At 41.4% G+C, this 17736-nt stretch overlaps 1 protein-coding gene and 1 pseudogene across 1 annotated transcript in view; both read right to left on the minus strand.

Moving 5' to 3' along the window:
* The window catches only part of LOC102846862 (cortactin-binding protein 2-like), a 165118-nt gene that overhangs the window by 43893 nt on the left and 103489 nt on the right, over positions 1-17736 (minus strand). The window contains exons 9-11 of the mRNA XM_006882666.1: positions 6324-6441; positions 2806-3081; positions 3-98 (exon numbers count right to left, since the gene is read on the minus strand). Coding sequence (XP_006882728.1) covers positions 3-98; positions 2806-3081; positions 6324-6441 — 490 coding nt within the window. The remainder of the gene's footprint in view (positions 1-2; positions 99-2805; positions 3082-6323; positions 6442-17736) is intronic.
* On the minus strand, positions 9590-12337 carry LOC102856267 (annotated as a pseudogene).

Here is a 17736-nt window from a genome sequence, read left to right on the forward strand (position 1 = left end):
ACCTGACAGAAGCACCGTGATCTGCTCAGTCTTATTCTTCCTCATAAAGTCCCATGGGGACTGGGCGAAGCTCTGACCAGCTGACCACGGCACATTTCCTGTTCCAAAACAGAAAGAGAAGGGCAAGAAAAATTTTAAATATTTTTTTTTATCATAAGGTAACGTGATTTCCTTCATAGAAGGAAAATTTTCAGGTTCACAGGTTCCAGAAAAACCAGACAGCTTCAGGTGCTCAGAAGCAGGTGAGCCTTCTCATAATATGGGAGCTCTGGTGGCCTAGTGGTTGGTAGCAATAGGAAAGGCACGAGGTTCGAATCTCCCAGTTGTTCCATGGGAGAAGGAGGGGCAACCTCCTCTGTGATAGGCCTTTGGATTACTCTTGCTCAAAACAAGAGTTTCACTTCAGAGATGTCTTCTCCAGGGTGTTGCTGGCAGAATTAACACAAAGCTAATTCTGATTCCTTGCAACTCCATGTGATAGAGCACAATGGCCGTCAACTAGGAAGGTAGATTGGAAGGTAGTCTTCCTCCTGGTGAATCATGGGGTGGGTTTCACGTGTCGACCTCCTGGTCAGCAGCCAAGTGCTGGACCTCTGCACCACCAGCTCTCCTTCCTTTTCTCCAACGAAAAAAAACCTCAAACTCATTGCCCATTAGTTAGAACTGACTCACAGCTCCATGAGGGCGCCAAGACTGTGACTTGCACAGGAGAAGACTGAGTCCTTACGTCCTCAAAGCCACTAGAGGATTTGAACTGCCAGGGAGGTATGGCCTTTGCGTCAGCAGCACGACTCTCTAGGTCATCAGAGCTCCTTTGTTTCTAGGGAGAGATTAGTAAATACTATGTGTTTGGCCTCTTCTCTAGATCAGTTCATTAAATCCCTATTGTCACCAGGCCCCCCCGCCCATAACACACGTCTACTCCTTTAACTCTCTGCTTACCTGCTGGCCTAAGGTTCTTTTAATCAGGTTAGGCTATCACGCTAAAATCACATATATGCATCCATTAAAAATAATACTACTCTAGCCCACTCTGCTCATGTCGACTCACATTCTCAAAGACCTTCTAGGATGACTTACATTCTCAAAAACCTTCTAGGACAGAGAAGAATTCTTCCATTAGAGTTCCAAGGCTTTACAGTTATTTCTTTTTTTTAATTTAATTTTTAATTTTTTTTTTATGTACCATCAACTTGGATCTGACTGGTACAGGAGGAGATTGTCCATCCTTCTCTAGCAGAAGCATCTGGTGGATTTGAACCATGTACCTCTGGGATTGCAGTGCAGCTTCTTGCCACTAGGCCACCAGAACTCGCTGGCTTTACATTTCTACAGGAACAGAATGCTTCATTTTTCACCCATTGCACACTTAGTGGGTCTGAACCTCTGACCTTTCAGTAAGCAGCCCAACTCTTTACCCACTGCACCTCCGGAGTTCTTATTGCTACTCCAATCAGGAAACTAAGTCCTTTGCCCCTAAAACAATATCTTTTAGAAGAGAAATATTATTAGGTTTCATTGTAAAGTGGTATAGCTTTACATTTTGGGACCAATCAAGCCTTTGCACTCATTACTTTTAAGGGTAAATGTGTTCAGTGGTGAATAGTCACTCGCCTTTTCCAGTCTCTATTTAACAAGGTGAGGGCTGAAGCCCGCCATTGTGCTGGCTAGTGTAAGAGAGCTCTGAACAGGATCACACCACAGACCACACTTGGCTGTGTGGGCAAAAGGTTTCCTGAGAACCACTCCGGGTTTATTTTTCTAAATGCACCTACTTAACTCTGTTAATAATGCTTCTATAAAATAATCTTCATGACCTACTAAAGATCCATCAAACTAACTTGTCTTTTTTTTTTCTGCTTTCAAATGATGTGATATTATCCCATGTGACTAACCAGAATAGAACACTTTCATCTGTAACAAGCTGCTATATTAACAGCATGGTAACAACCTGCCCTTTCTCCACTCTGGCAATTCTTTTGCAACAAGGTGCACTTGAAGGTGCACTTGAAAGTGCACAGGCATTTCTATCAGAGAGCCTGTGGTCTGAATGCCGGCTGCTCTGCTCATTAGCTGTGAACCTCAGGCAAAGCACCTTGCAACCTGCCCGGTTAACTGTACAATGAGGCTGTTGTGAGGACTCACTGAGCTGTCATTGATGGAGTGCCCACCACAGTCCTGGCGTAGATAGAGGGATCGTGCAGATGTTAGTTTTTGTGGTGCAGGAAGGAAGAACCCAATCAGGGACAAACTAACAATTATACAGCACTGACGCTGCTTAACCCAAAGCAACCGTAATCTTTAGGGTCTGTTTCCCGGTATCCCCTCAACAAAAATAACCAGCAGCCACCACGGTGCATGTTGTGACTGTGCCTTCACAGACACGTTTCTTCCAACTCTAGACAAGAGCGCCTGGCCTACAAGTGAGGTGTCAATGACCTCAGCACTCTGCCTAACCCAAGCACCAATCCCGCGCTGTGCTCTGAACGGGTGTGTCAGAGAGCAGCTGTGATGCGGCTTGTCTCTAGCATTTATCTAGAACAACGAGCACAATCACAAAGCCTCATCAAGGGCTTTCATGTTCTTTACTCTCTGCATATTATCTGAGGCATAAAAAGCATTATGATACCAACAAGGAACATTATGTAATGGTTGCTCTGCGAAGACTCAAGTGTTTTAGTCCAAGCAGCTGCCACAAGCAGGCTCTGAATGTGCTTAATCAATGATCTAAGTATCGTGTTATGGAGCCCAAAAGCATAAATAAACCCAGAATTTGAACTGTTTTCGTTGCAGGACTGCTGATACCTAGCATGATGGATAGCACGCTGCTTGAACTGAGGCCGATGCTGGGTTCGGTGGCGTTATTAAATGTCACATCTTCCAGACTCCACCATCCATCAGAAGAGATTGCTTGGAAATGATTTGTCAGAGCTTGACTCAAGGCTTTTGAAAAATCATCCCATGATGTCTGTTTGCGGATATTTAAAGCACAGGTTGTGTTTGTGCATTCAAAATCTTCAGATCCACAGCCGCCTTGATGGGTCTCACCCACTGAAATCCTTAAGGGTATTTTAAGAGCATCTGTTGAATGAATAAAAGAGAATTAGAAGTTTAAGAAGAACCAAAAAAAGATGAACACCCTGGTAGAAAGACAACAGACAACGAGACCATTATAAAGAGTAAATGGAAAGGAACATTTTGAAAACAGAACCAAGCACAGTGATCTTGTTTTGTGAAATAACAAATTAAATGTTTTTGTTCTGGAGTAAATTTTGGTCTTTTAAACCTTTCCCAGTGTCTTTGCTGCCATGCTGCATGTACTAATTTTCTTTCTCTGGGTCTTTTAGCCTTTTCAACTTTGCTGACTCTCTCCCTTCAGCAAGAATTTCAAGGTATTATTTTTTTTTTTAATGGAGAAAACTAAAGAGCTTCCCTTGACCTTGAGTTGCCTATGTTTCCACTCTCTTTCACCTTCATATACAATGAAGTGAAGCAATGTGGAGTTAAGTAGGTTTGTACACTGAACACAGTGGCCTTAGAATCATACACGATTGAGCCTGAGGTCAGCCTGACACTGTGCTGTGTTGCTGAAGTCACATGTAAATTGTCTTAATCTCTCTCTACTTCAATGTCTTCTGTAAAACAGAGGGAACATGAACCAAGTTGTCATAGCAAGCGAGTGAACCTCTGTTTGTAATGGATTTAGCACTCTAGTCCATGGCAAGTACAGTGGTGATGAGGTGTGGTTGACTGACTCACTGTGACCCCATGTCATGGAGAATAACTGTGTCCTAGTCTTTTTGTGGTTGTAATCTTTAGAATAGCAGGTGGCCTGGGTTTTCTCCCTCAGAGCCACTCGCTAGATTCAAACTGCTAACCTTTAGGCTAGTAGTTGAGTGCTTAGTGGTTGTGCTACATGGCTCTTTACACGGCAGGTAACAGTATGTACTTGATGCATGGAAATGACCTCCACTCTCCCTCTGTGACTGTGACACTGCACCGTAGAAGCGCCCAACCAAGCACTTGTGTTCTCTTACATAAATTAGAGGCTTACCAAGAGTCACTTGTGTTTGCCTCTCTCCCTGTTATAGCTACTGAACTAACTAATTAAAATTAAATAGCCCTCAAAATAATGAAACACAGATGTCATTCTTATAAAAACTAAGTTTAATAGAGACAATTTGAAAAGTGTTGCTAAGTCTTCTGATGAGTTATAAATGAGAGAGCTATCTGAAATAGGAAAAAATTTCATAAATCTGGCCAACAACTCTCTTTCATTTGCTTCCCAAAATGCATTTGCATGCTTAAAACACTAGAAATCCTAGATGATGGATTAACACCCAAAGTCACTTGCTGTCGAGTGGGTTCTGGCTGAGAACGTATCTACAGGGCAGAGCAGACCTGCCTCCTCGCATCTCCAAGGCTATGAATCATTGTGGACACTGGCTGCCACATCTTTCTCCTGTGCAGTGGCTGGAAGATTTGAACTACCACCCTTTCAGTTAGAGATAAGCCCTTAACCACTGTGCCACTCTGCCTCCTGATGTTGCATCAAAGGTCTGCTTTATTTTTAAAAAGAACATGGAGCTTCAATCAGGACAATATAAAGAAAAGACCTTCCCTTGAATACACATGAAATTTTTAACTTTTTTAAATTAAAAGTCAACATGTATGTTACACACTTACGATCTTCTTCTTAAAATGACTTGTGCAATTAACTGACTGATTACTGGGGCTATTTTATATCTGGTTCTCAGTCCTCCTTTTCCCTCAATGGTATCTGACACAACTGTTCTCTCTCTCTCCCTGATAGACTTCCGGGTCATCACATTTTCCAGCACTTCACTGGTTGCTCTTTAAAGCGATTCTTTTTTAGGCCCGTACACTTTCCCGAAACTCCTTGGTGGTAGAATGTGTTGTGGCTCATTTCTCTTGTGACCTCATGTTGTCTCATGACTGGAGATATAATCTAGAGACAATGGCGCCTACAGTTACATATCTAGCTCCTGAATTCCTGAGGACTTGGCATCTCCACCTAGATATCATAACAGCCTCCTCAAATTCAGACATTCAAACAGAAGTCTCAATTTTACTCAGCAAAATCTGCTTACCCTTCACTCTGGCGGCTTGATGGAGGCTCTAGGCTGGCAATTACTCAGGTTGGACCCTGAGAGTTGTGAATCCCTCGTCCCTCGTGACTGACATTCAATCCACGAGGCGTCCTGCTGACTCTCCACCTACAGCTGATGCACAACTCAGCCCCCTGTCACTGTCCTCACTGCCACAAGCCTGGTCTGAGCCAGCGTGATTATCTTTCACTGGGAACTAATGATAATACCTGACAGCTATTCTTTCTTATTATACTGGGACTATTCTCTCCTATTATACTGAATTTTTTTCCCTCTGTTATTTACAAACACAACTAAAATTGATATATTATGTAGAAGATTAAAGCATTTCAACTTTTAAAACTGTGTATGAAACATAATGTGAATGAAGGAATGTGTGGAAAAACAACATATATGAATGAAAAAGAACTTGGAAAAAAGTAACAAAGTAAAATTCTAGAAATCTGCTTATCTTAAATTACTGATACAGTGAGAGAACTGGGTGATCATCATACGGGTATAAGCTGGCATGCCATATGCATAATCCAGAAAGAAACTTTTCATAATGTGTGCCAAGGAGCATAAACTCTTGAAGCTGGAAGGAACTCAGTTAACTTTATAAACAGGTAGACAGCCAGGCTCGGAAAGGCCTGATGTGCCAGGGTCTATAACATCAGCAGGTGGCAGAGTACTCAGCCCTGATTGTTCACACCCTAGTAGTGTCATGTCTATAATGACAAACTAAGTCATAAGGAAAGAGTAAGAATTATTTAAAACACAAGAAAAATCTAGCATTATCTGAATATCAACTACTCCTACAAAGAGAGGTGCTGGGGATGCAAACAGTTCATGTGCTTAGCTGCTGATGGAAAGGTCACAGGTTCAAATTCACTCAACGGGAGCTTGAACAAAGGCTTAGAGATCTGCTTTCAAAAGCCAACCATTAAAAACCTTCTTACAGAGCACAGTTCTATTCTGACACCTTCAAGGTCACGGTGAGCTGCAACTGACTTGATGATAATTGGTGTTAGTGGTGTAATTCTACAAAAAAAAAAACAACTATTCTCTGTGGAACAGGAAATAATTACCACAATTATAATCAATAAAGTGGTTTTGTAACAGTGCAGGCTCCAAGGAGATCACGGGACTAATGAGAAAGCTGCCGTGCATCCTATTCTTTTCACTGGCCCGGAGGAAGCTGGAGCGGCCACTCACTCAGGTTTTCTAGGAGATGCTTGCAGTCGTCGGTGGCAACGTCGTGGACAGTCCGGCTGCACTTATCTCTCCTCTCAGGTTCCAGCCCTCTGTGCTGACACAAGATTTCTAGGCAGTTCTGTAAAGACAACAACTCTGTCATCTCCAGCTCCAAATGAACCAACCAGAGCAGAACACCGAGGAGAAAAGCTAGTCATCGGTAGCAAGCCAACCAGTAACTTTAGGCTAGGACTTTTATTTCCATTCCAGCCCTCCCAACGTGCAAACTAATATAAACAACGTCGAGCCTTGACAACCAAAGAACACTTCACTTAAATGCAAGTCATAAGATCAAAATATTACTCCACAGAACTGTCTCTTCGGGGTGTTTTGTTGTTTTTTTTTTTTAATGTTAGCTTACTAATTACTCATTTTGCCAAGGGAAATTAAGAAAGAAATTGGCTCCAGCATACAATACCCTTTTATGGTCACTTGGCAATGTAAACCCAAGTCTTTGGCTACAACAGGATGGATCTTGCTGCTTTCTAGATTATAGCCATGAACTGCCTTCTACTAGGTTAAATGCCAGACTCCATTTAACAATTATGTCCCAGAGTCCTCTTAAGAAAATTTATATTTTGATTATATGCTGTGCTATTTTCTTTATTTAAAAAGTAGAAACACTACACTAATTGTGTTTTTAGAAAAAAAATCATCCCCAATAGAAGCTGAAAATTGTGTTTCTTTTTTCCCCTCCAACTTTCTCTCTTTCTGTATTGCTAATGGAGGTTTCCATTCAAAATGTATCACCTAAGAGCTAAAAGTTTTTGTTCTCCAGATATTTTTCAAATACAAAGGAGGAGACAATATAAAATGCATACACTTTTCTAAACAATATTCCATCAGGATATTTAGCAAGGAACTCTGCTATATCAAGTTTCACTTCACAGTTTATTCATTTGGCACAAGAGTAAGCATAAAACTCATCAGATCAGAAACAGTGCAAAGGAATGAGTAACAGAAACAAGGTCCTTATACATACATACATACACATATGCCCGCTCGTATGTTCATTATTTTCTAATGACATAATAAACCAGGCAGCCTGAGAAGTCTTCCTTCTATTCTTGCTATAAAATATCCCAAAGCTGCATAATGTTCAAAATCACACTTTTCTTTTTTAATGCAAATATTTTTACTGAGGTGTGGTTAGGTCGAGTCCATCGTGACCCTATGAATAGCAGACCTGAACCCTGCCCTATCCTGTCCCAACCTCACACTTCTTGGCACATTACAGCCACTGCAGCAGTCACCATGTCAATCTACCTGGTCGAAGGTCTTCCTCTCCTTCGCCAGCCCTCCACCCTCCCCAGCATCCTCCCTCTCCAAGGACTAGCCCCTCTCAGCAATACGCCTGTAGTATGTGAGGCAAAGCCTCATCATCTTTGCCTCCAACGAGCACTCCAACTGCACTCTCTCCAAGACCTATTTGCAGAGGTGTCTCTGCATATATGTGTATATGAAAGTTCACAGTATGTGTACACCTGAAGAAAAGGGGACACAATGTGTACGCACCACCCCAACGGTCTTTGTTTTTCCATCTCTATCATTACCCCTCCCTTCTGTCCTTAGAGGTAACCACTGTTCCAATATCTAATACTAGAAGTTGGTTTAGCCCATTTTTAAACTTTATACAAGGCATTTATATTACTACACAAATGAAAGCAAATTGCAAGTATTTATGTTTGACTTCTCTCATTCAATGAAGTCTGTAAGTCAACCGTATGGTGGGAGTAGACACAGTCCCTCCTTTATTTATGTGTGTGTGTGTGTTTGTGTGCTTTTCTTTTATTTATTTATTTTTAAAACATTTCAATGAACATCTACAGAGATTTTGGAATTCCATTCATTCATTGTTGCACTTCTCCCCGCCCCCCCACCCCCACTCACTCCTCTCCTTGAAAAGCAAAAGAAAAACTTCTTCATTGGTACACAATCCCCGCCCCCGCACACTCCCCAGCCCCACCTCCACCCCAAATATAATCCACTCTGCAACCCTCATTCTGTACTCTTATGATAAACATAATGCCCTAATATATAATACTTTTGAACTATTCTCTCCCTCACAGACTTCAATGCAGTAAACATAATTTATCCAGTTTTTCTCAGTCTTACCCCCACCCTGATGTCAGCCTCATTCTACAACCGTGACAGTCCCTCCTTTTAAAAAAATTCCTCTGTGGTATATTCCATTATGGTCACACCATGATCTACCCATTCTGTTGATGTTCATTTGGGTTCTATTATAAACATTCTAGACACATCCTTTGATGAACACGTCTCTGCATGTGTGTTGGGTATGGACACCATATTTGTCTGCATGTCTGTTGGATATGGATTCCATAACTGGACTGTGGTATCACAAAGTACATAGACATTTTATGTTTATAAACCATGAAAAGAGTTTACTTAAGTGGTTACACCAATTTCCATTCCCATCAGCAGCATCTAAACCTTAGCTACTTCATCTTGCTCCCCCCAAAACAGACTTTCAGGCTCAATAATGAGTTCCTAAGAAAGTGCTTAAAGGATTAGAAAGAAAAACCAAAAGCAAGCTGAAACCATCAATTTAGTGAACCTGGAACCAGGGAGCCAGTGCTGGTCTGCAAGCAAAGAGGATAGGGAGAAGCTAGTGCTTGGGGAATTAATGGATGCTGGGGGTGGGGGGAAAGGGGGTGGGGAAGAAAGAGAAACTGACTGGGCCTCGGATTCCCCAAAATGGGAGCGCTGAATCAAATCTGTGACTAAAATGAGAGCAAAGCTAGGGCAATCTGCCCACCTCTAAAAAGATTCAGGAGGACCTCTGTTTCTTACAGAAACTGAAAACTGTATCAAAGTTGGCTTCCATGGGCCTGACGTTCAGGGGTAAGAAATCACTACTCTAAAGTGCAAATTGAAAACCATGCCAAATAAATAACTATTTTTCAAGAAGCTGTTACAACTAATTTATTTAAAGCCAGTAAATGAATGAAAAACAGTTAATGAGAAACTCAATGTTGACTTAGAATATAATTCTAAGAAGAGAAAGAAATCAAATGCAGTGAAACAGAGGAGATAAACTGGTGAATTCCCAAAACAATGGGAGCTGAAAATCACACAACTATGCAGCAGGCAAAACTGGGGAACAGCCACGTAAACTTAAATTCTAATTCTGAGGATACATATTTCCTTTTTTTTTAATGCTTCATGAAAATATTTTATTGGCCTTTTGTATAGAAAATGTGAATTTATTTGCCAGGAAGGATGATCCAATCGTACTTCTGGTGGAACCAGCGCATGGCCACCTCTTTGCTGATTCTGTGTTGGCCCTGATGCAGCCTGTCCTGCGCTTCTTGTCTGTGGTGCTGAAACCTGGCCTACCCCGCACCACAGAGGAGTCCAGACTGTAAAAACCAATGCTGGAGTCATATCTGATGCCCACACCAATGTGCTCCTGGATCCCAAAACCAAAGTTTCCAGTATTTGAGAAGCCATTTTTTCTTGACTCGTATTTCCATACCTTCAGACTTTTCTCCAAGATTTCCTCCACCTTGGCCCCTCTGACTGTGCAGTGGACAATTTTTTTCATTTCCCCTATGTCAAAAGATTTGACAGTGTATCTTGCTTTGGAGAACATGGGAGTCTGGCCTGTGAGCTGCTCCAACACCAGGGCTGCCTGGGTCTGTCTGTCTCCACTGTTGCCTACAGATATTGAGGCAGAGCTTGCAGATGCGAAGCTCTCACATGACGTTCTCTTTTTTGCCTTAATCCTGCGCCTTGATGGAGAACAGGAAGGAAGCTGGATACAAATTCTTATATGACCTTTGGTAGATCACACAACATTTTTTCTTCTTCAGTATCCATATAGGGTTGTTATATAACTTACAGGAATATATGCATTTGAAGTTTTTTTCTTGGCATACACTAAACGCTCAATATTTATTAGCTGCTGTAATTACTGTAATCAACAACATTAGTATCAATTAGAAAATAACCCAAATATTCAGTTAAGTGGGGAGTTATTACAGCTGCACACTAGTCTCAAGACAATTCTAGTTGATGTTACGTTAAAGTGTAAGTAAAATTGATGAAAGGCACAACGGACAGCTGCCATCCTGTTGAATTAAGATTAATTTCTCACCTGCAAAGTAGTTACATGTAATTCTTATTACACTGAGGTGGGTCAGTGGGTAATATCATGAGCAGTGACTTTCTCACTAAGAAAGCATGAAATGTCAGCTCTCTAGAGGGTAAGAAGTATGCACACATTGCTTCAGGTGTGAATTCTACAGCACTGTGCTGGGCTCCAAGCAGAACACAAGGGGTTTAAAACGTCAGCTCACCTTAGCAACTGTAGCTATAACTGACTGTGCCCTCAGTTCTCAGTTTTCTGAGGCTACAAATCTTTCCTGGAGGAGATAGCTCATCTTTCTTCAACGGAGCACTTGGTGGATTCGAACAACAGACTCTGGTTATTAGCCTAACACTACGAGGGTAAGCAGAGTTTTCATCTTATTGCTGTTGAGTCATAACTGACCCTCCAGTGGTTTTTCAGAGGCTGTAAATCTCATGGGAGAAGAACATCCATTTTTCTCCCTCTGAGCACCTTCTTCGGTAGGCAGCACAACTCCTAATCCATTAGGGGACACACACACACACAGCTTTTCCCGAGCTAGAAGAAACATCACAGGGACAGGTGCAGAATATCTTCACTTTACACAGGAAGGGACTCAGGAAGGAAAACTCTGGGCCTGTGATCCAGGAAATAGTGAAGAAATTGGGAGATTTGTCTTTCCCAGATATATTTGCCATATTTATGCCAGTGTTTTCTATATCCAAATGGAAAAGAAAGATTGTATTAACTTTAGACAAACCACTGCTCTTTCATCTTTGATGTTCTTAACTTACTAATAAGGAAGGAACAGTAGAAACTGGATCAGGAAGGATGTGACTATCATAAACATATGGCACTTAACCCTGAGGGTAAGAGCCTTGGGAAAACGTTCAACGTACAAGTTGTTTAACACGCCAGCTTCTAGACAGTCCACTTTCCTGGCTGTGGAAGGACTAGAGGAAGGAACTCACAATCACCACTCTGCACAAATCCTGCTAACAGATGAAGAGGGATTCTCTCAGGCTGTCCAAATGCAAGAGACTATGATGGAGGTAACACAGTCAAAGTTCCTTTTTGAAAAGAGTAAAATCTAGAATTGTACTCACTTCTTCAATGCAAAAAGTTGTATAGATGGAGTAAGGAAGTATGAATGTTAGGTGAGGTTACAGGATAAAATTGGGGGTGAAGAGATGCATTTGATTAAGAGCATATGACTTTGGGCAACTGCCAATCCTGGTACTATGTGATTTTCTGTGTTCCTCTACTGTTCACAGGGTTTTAAGAGACCTGATATTTAGGAAGTAGCTGGCCAATACTGCTTTCTACTCTGTCTTAATCTGGGAGGTCTACTAAAATTTGTCTAGGATGGGTGACCCTTGTGGCATCTGACACACCAGTGGCACAGCTTTCAGGATAATAGCAACCCACAAATTACCTCAGTACTGCAAATGGACAGATAAGTGCTGTATTAATTAGCACAATGAATTCCGCCTACATAGCAAATTGATAAATTAATGTTGTGCTTCTAATAACAAGGAAAAACAAAAGGATAAACAAATATGTCTTTGAGAAAGTGTGTCCAGAGTGCTCCTTGGAGGTAAAGATGATAAAGCTTTGTCTCACATACTTCAGGCATATTCTTAGGAGAGGCTATTCCTTGGAGAGGAACATCATGTTTGGAAAGATAGAGGGTCAGCAAAAGAAAAGAAGGCCCTCCCCTAGATGTATTGACACAGTGACTGCTACAACGGGCTCAAGTCTGTCAGAGATTGTGAAGATGGCACAGGATGCAGATCTGTTGTTCATATGGTTGTTATGGAGCCCATTTGACTTGATAGAACCTAACAACCACCACCTATGACTATGGCTGTACTTTGGGCATGTTGCTAGGAAAGGTTAGTCACTGGAGAAAAACATCGTGTTCGAAAAGGTGGGGGCATGGCAAAAGAGAGAAAGACCCTCAACCAGATTGACTGACACAGTGACTACAGCAAAAGGCTTGAGTGTGTCAGTGATTGTGTGGTTGATACAAAGTAGGACTGGGTTCATAGGGTCACTATGAGTTTTATCAGACTCAAGGCACCAAAAAACAACCACCATCTATGATTAATGATGCATGATTAGGTTACATCAAAGAGGTGTTAGATAACATCTGCTGTATTAATGAGGAAGGTTTAGGGTGAGATGCAACACCCCTAAGTTACTACTTTTACTTGGGTCACAGGGCTGATCGATAAAGGAGAGTTTCTCTGAGGTGTGGCTTACATAATCTTTTATCTTCCAAGAGATTAAAGAAAAATAAAGCCACAAGAGAAGGCAGGAGGATCTCAGTGCCAATATGAAAGAAGACCCAAGAGTGCTTTTGTTGGATGCAGGGTCCCTGTGCTGAGAACCTCCTAGACCTAGGAGAAGAGAGATGTCAAGGCACATAAATCTCCAAGGAGTGCAGGGCATGTATACAGATATTGAAACCAGACAAAGATCTTCCTCTGGAGCTGACAGAGAAAAGCCTACCCCTAGAAATGGCACCCTAAATTTGGACTTCTAGTTTTCTAAAATGTGAATGAATAACATTTCTATTTATTAGAGCCATCCACTAGTGGTTTCTGTTACAGTTCTAGATAACCAAGAGTCCAAGCATGCACCAGAATGGATAGAAAAATCAATACAATAATCTATAACTGATTCAAATCTGAAAGTTTTAAGAGTAAAAAGGAGAACACTGTTAAGAATTGCTCTGAGATAATAGGAATAAACCAAATACATACTAGGCAAACTGAAGACTTTGTTGCTTCCAATCATAAGGATCATCTGTAGAGGGTTGCACTGCCTACCCAAAGGTGGCCCCTCTCTGGTGACTCAAATTCAGCAAGATTTCTGACAGAGAAAGGTAGAGAGGGTCATCTGTGAATCAGTTCTAACTCCAGGGCAGTGAATTGATTTGAGTTGAATTGTTAAAGGAACTCCTAGATGAGCTTTTCTGGAGAGATGTGGGAAACAGAAAGACTAGAGATGAGAATGGGGAATCACTACAGAATATATTCTGGGGAGTAATAAAAACACTTAAGGGAGAGAGTACAGAATGAAAAAGGAACAAGATCAAAAGATCTGAAAGGAACAGGTGGAGAGCACTTGAAGGTATATGTCTTGATTGCACAGGGGGCTCTGGCTGGCGAAGTTTACATTCCTTCCACAATGCTGTCAATAACCACAGCCCAAATTAAGCAGAGATGTTACACTCAGCTCTGTATGCTTTGGCTTGAGCATCAAAGCATAAAATTACTCTTCCCTTCTGTTTAGCATAGGACAGCCAAGTCCACCTGGAGTTTTTTAAAAAGCAATTCCATTTAAAATTAAGAAAGAAAGGAAATAATTACAGAAAACCAAAATCACTGAAACCCATTCCAAAGAACAGGTTTCTATCAATCATGAATCATATTCAGTCTTAAAAAACTTGGTTCACCTTTGCAGGCATCTTGAAGCTGGAGGGGAAGTGAGGCAGTGGTAGTGTTCTGGAAGCCAAGGGAAAGGTTGCATTAAGCAGCATGCAAAAGAACTCCGGCTGAATAAGAACATGAGTGGTAGGAGCCATATCCTTAGACAGTACAACATCTGGGATTATAATCTACTCTTGTAGTCAAAATTAACTTTCATGGTTTTGTGGGCTCTGGTGGTAGTGTGTGTTAACCAAAATATCAGCAGTTCAAATCCACTAGTCACCTCACAAGAGAAAAATGAGTCATTCCCTCCTGTAAAGATTTATAGCCTTGGAAACCTGATGGCAGTGGGATGGTTTAATTTTTCTTGCAGTTAACAAACACCAGTAATCTATCAAATGGAATATGTCTTAGTATAAACACAAGCTTCAAAGGAAATATCTTAAATCCAATCTCCCTTAATTTGTTTCTGACATGCTGAGAGTCATGACAGAGCAGAAAGCTTCACTACGAAAGGCTTTCTGTACAGAGAGGCTAAACAAAAGTCTGATCCTCAATAATGAGTTCAACAGTCTCTTAAGAGTCTCAGGCCAGCTTTCGAGAAAGGCACTTCAAGTATCAAACACGAGCCAAGGATCTGTATATATTTCTTAACCAGTGGGAAAATAACCAAAGACTAAAATGGAAAAGGCACTGATTGAGGAATCTGATTGTCTTGGGAAATTAGTTACACCATTTCCCAAGATTCTTCTGCTACATGAGGGTGGACTGGATCATGAGTAACGTCCTCTCAAGCTCTGAAACACAATTCTTTTGTGAAAACAAAGTGGAAACCAAAGTAGCCTATATTTTGCATAGTAAAGTTGTTGACATCTCACAAATACCAATAAGGTACAGAAATAACGTAGTTGTTTAAGTCCTGCTTGTGGACAATGTGTGATCTTTTTATCAATACAATGGTTAACCCAGATTCACAATTTACATTTTCAGAAAACTGGTCTTTGTGATTTAGCTGTCAGTGGATTGCCTTTCTTGAGATCCATTTCAGCAAAAATGTAAACATTAAATACATGTGATGCAAAAAGATTTTCTCGTACCTTTCATCAGGAGGGCGGACAACATGGTGTAGTTTAAAGAGCAATAGATTCAGGAATCTGGGCTTCATTCCCAACCTCTATCTATCTACACTCTCTCGAGCTTAACTGCCGTAATCATAAAGTGATTAGATTGGAAGATTAAATATCCACTCCAGGGCTAAAAAAATCTATTCTTTTAATAGCTTAGACATAGGAGAATGTTGTCAATCATACTCACTTTTAAAAATTTCCCTATTCTTGTCCAAAATTCATCTTACTGTAAGAGCGCACGGGACAGCCATCCTCTGAGAATGAGATGACTTTATTTCCCTTCATTGAATGATAGCTAAGCATCCACGGGTTACCAGGGACCTCAGCATCTAGGATAACACCATCATTGACCACACACATCCCAGAACTCGTAAGGAGTTCATAATTAAAGAGATGAGTAACAATACGATCACTCTACATGGCAGGAATGTACTCCATTCCTGGAAAAGCTTAGCCCTGGGGAGAGGGCTCCACTCTTTGCCTTTGACTAAGTGGCTGAATTTCCTGGACTAGGAACATTTAGGGGTATTGTTTTGTGCCTCTAGGCCACACAAGCACAATCCACTTCTTTCAGTCACATCTCCCGTCACATCTGGGGATGTTCTGGTAGAGGGTAGAGGAGGGAGGTTGCAATCTAACTTGCCTACTCTACTCTTATCACCAAGTGAGATTCATGGGCAAAGATTCATGCATCATCAGATTTTAACTTCTCACTCTTTCCACCTTTTTCTCCTAAAGACTTTGAGGTCAACGGCAATTGCATTCTATTCAAATTAATGTTGTTCCCTACCAACTGACCATACTTTTTATTGTTTTTGCTGTAAAATGGACAAAACCCCCTAATAACAAATCCATCTTCATTGAACAGAATCACTCATCTTTTTAAAGTCTAGATTCAAAAGGAATAGCTTCTGCCATGGATCACAGTAGCAGGAAGTTGCCCAATCAGGGGCTACAAAATCATTTCCAGCTCTCGCCGGCCGTCTCCATCCAGATGGGTAAATCCTAGCATTTAAACTCAGCATGTATAACAACTCGTTCTATCGTCTTCATTATCACGGTGCTGCTTCTTTTCTCTTCCTGAACGTTCCCTATCATCATCTTTCTCTTCTCTTCCCTTATTTCCCATATGAATCAGCATTCCATTCCCGGACATGTTCTGTCCTTAATATCTCTCATTACTTCCACTGCTGTAATCTTGCCCGTAGTCTATCTCTCCTGCCACCAACAGTTACATAGCCTTAGATCTTGACACTTTCATGGAGGAGAGTGAACATCCTACAGATGGCCAAAAGAACAGACAGACATGTCTTGGAAGGGGTACAGCCAGAATGCTCCTGGGAGGCAAAGATGACAAAGCTTCACTATCACATTCTTAGGACATGTTGTAAGGAGAGGTTATTCCTTGGAGAGGGACTTCACGCTTGGGAAGGTGGAGGGACAGTGAAGGAGAGAAAGACTCTCAACCATGTGGACTGGCACAATGACTGCAGCAGTGGGCTTGATTGTGAGCATGGCACAGGATGGGACAGGGTACAGATCTGTTGTTCACAGAGTCACTATAAGTCACACCTGAGTCAACAGCACCTAACAACAATGAAGAGATCCAAGTAATATTAATTATTTTAAAGTATAGAATTGATTACTTAGCTCCTTGTTCTAGAACCTTTCCATGGCTTTGGCTACTAAATGAATTCCTACATACAGCATTGAAGTCCCATGCCTGGCTCTTTCACAAACTCCTGGTCTGGTCTTATTTCTCACCACTCCTCACTATTCAACGGAGTATTCTCCACTTCTCTGATCCTGCACCTTTACTCCAGCTGTTTCCTCTCCCTGAATTGCTTTCCCTTTCAGAGTGGGAAAGTTAACCCATTGTACAAAGCCCCAAATAATTCTCATTTCTTCCAAATGAATTGTTTCTGGGCTTCATGTCCCTGCAACTCTGCTTTCTAAAATATGTGTTCCACTATATATAATAGGTTGTTAGGTTGTTTTTTGGAACTGCTAGCTGATACAGTGTATTTTCAGAAGCCGTAAACCACATGGGAGGAGACAGCTCATCTTTCTCCCAAGAAGCAGCCTGGTAGATTCAAACTGCATACCTTTGGGTTGATTCAAACTGCATACATTTGGGTTGGCAGTGTAGCTTCTTACAACTAGGCCACCAGAGCTAGTGCAATCATCGTGTTTTTATGTGGTATCAGCCACATATCTGTTGCTTGTGTTAATTTTCTGTGCTTCTTTCAATCTATACATCCCTGCCACGGAACTAGAAGCAACCTAATGAGCTGGAAGCCACGTAGTGGCAAAAGCAACAGCTGCAAGTATCAATATCCCCAGTGTCGTGGATGCCTACGCCTACACCCCTGAACTAAACCCCACTCTGGAGGACCTCACGTGCTTAAGAACAGAAGCACATTCCACACACTTGGGGTTTTCAGTGACTAATTTCTGGGGAGCAGATCATTAAGCCTTTCTTCCATGGCATCACTTGGGTTTGAACCACCAGCCTTTAAGTCAGTTGTTAAGAGTCAAGCACCTGAAAAGCGCAAGGCCCTTAACTTGCACCAAGAGTGTGCTAAAAGGTTTATGGTTCGTTCACTACTGTCAAAATTTTCTTAACAGAAAAGAATGTATGAGTGAAAAAGAAACTCTACCACAACATTTTTTATATCTCTAGAATGAAGAATGTTTTACTTCAACTGACTAATTAA

Source organism: Elephantulus edwardii, unplaced genomic scaffold (genome assembly GCF_000299155.1).
Source record: "Elephantulus edwardii isolate Elephantulus edwardi_28Jun2011 unplaced genomic scaffold, EleEdw1.0 scaffold00022, whole genome shotgun sequence".
Taxonomy (NCBI): domain Eukaryota; kingdom Metazoa; phylum Chordata; class Mammalia; order Macroscelidea; family Macroscelididae; genus Elephantulus; species Elephantulus edwardii.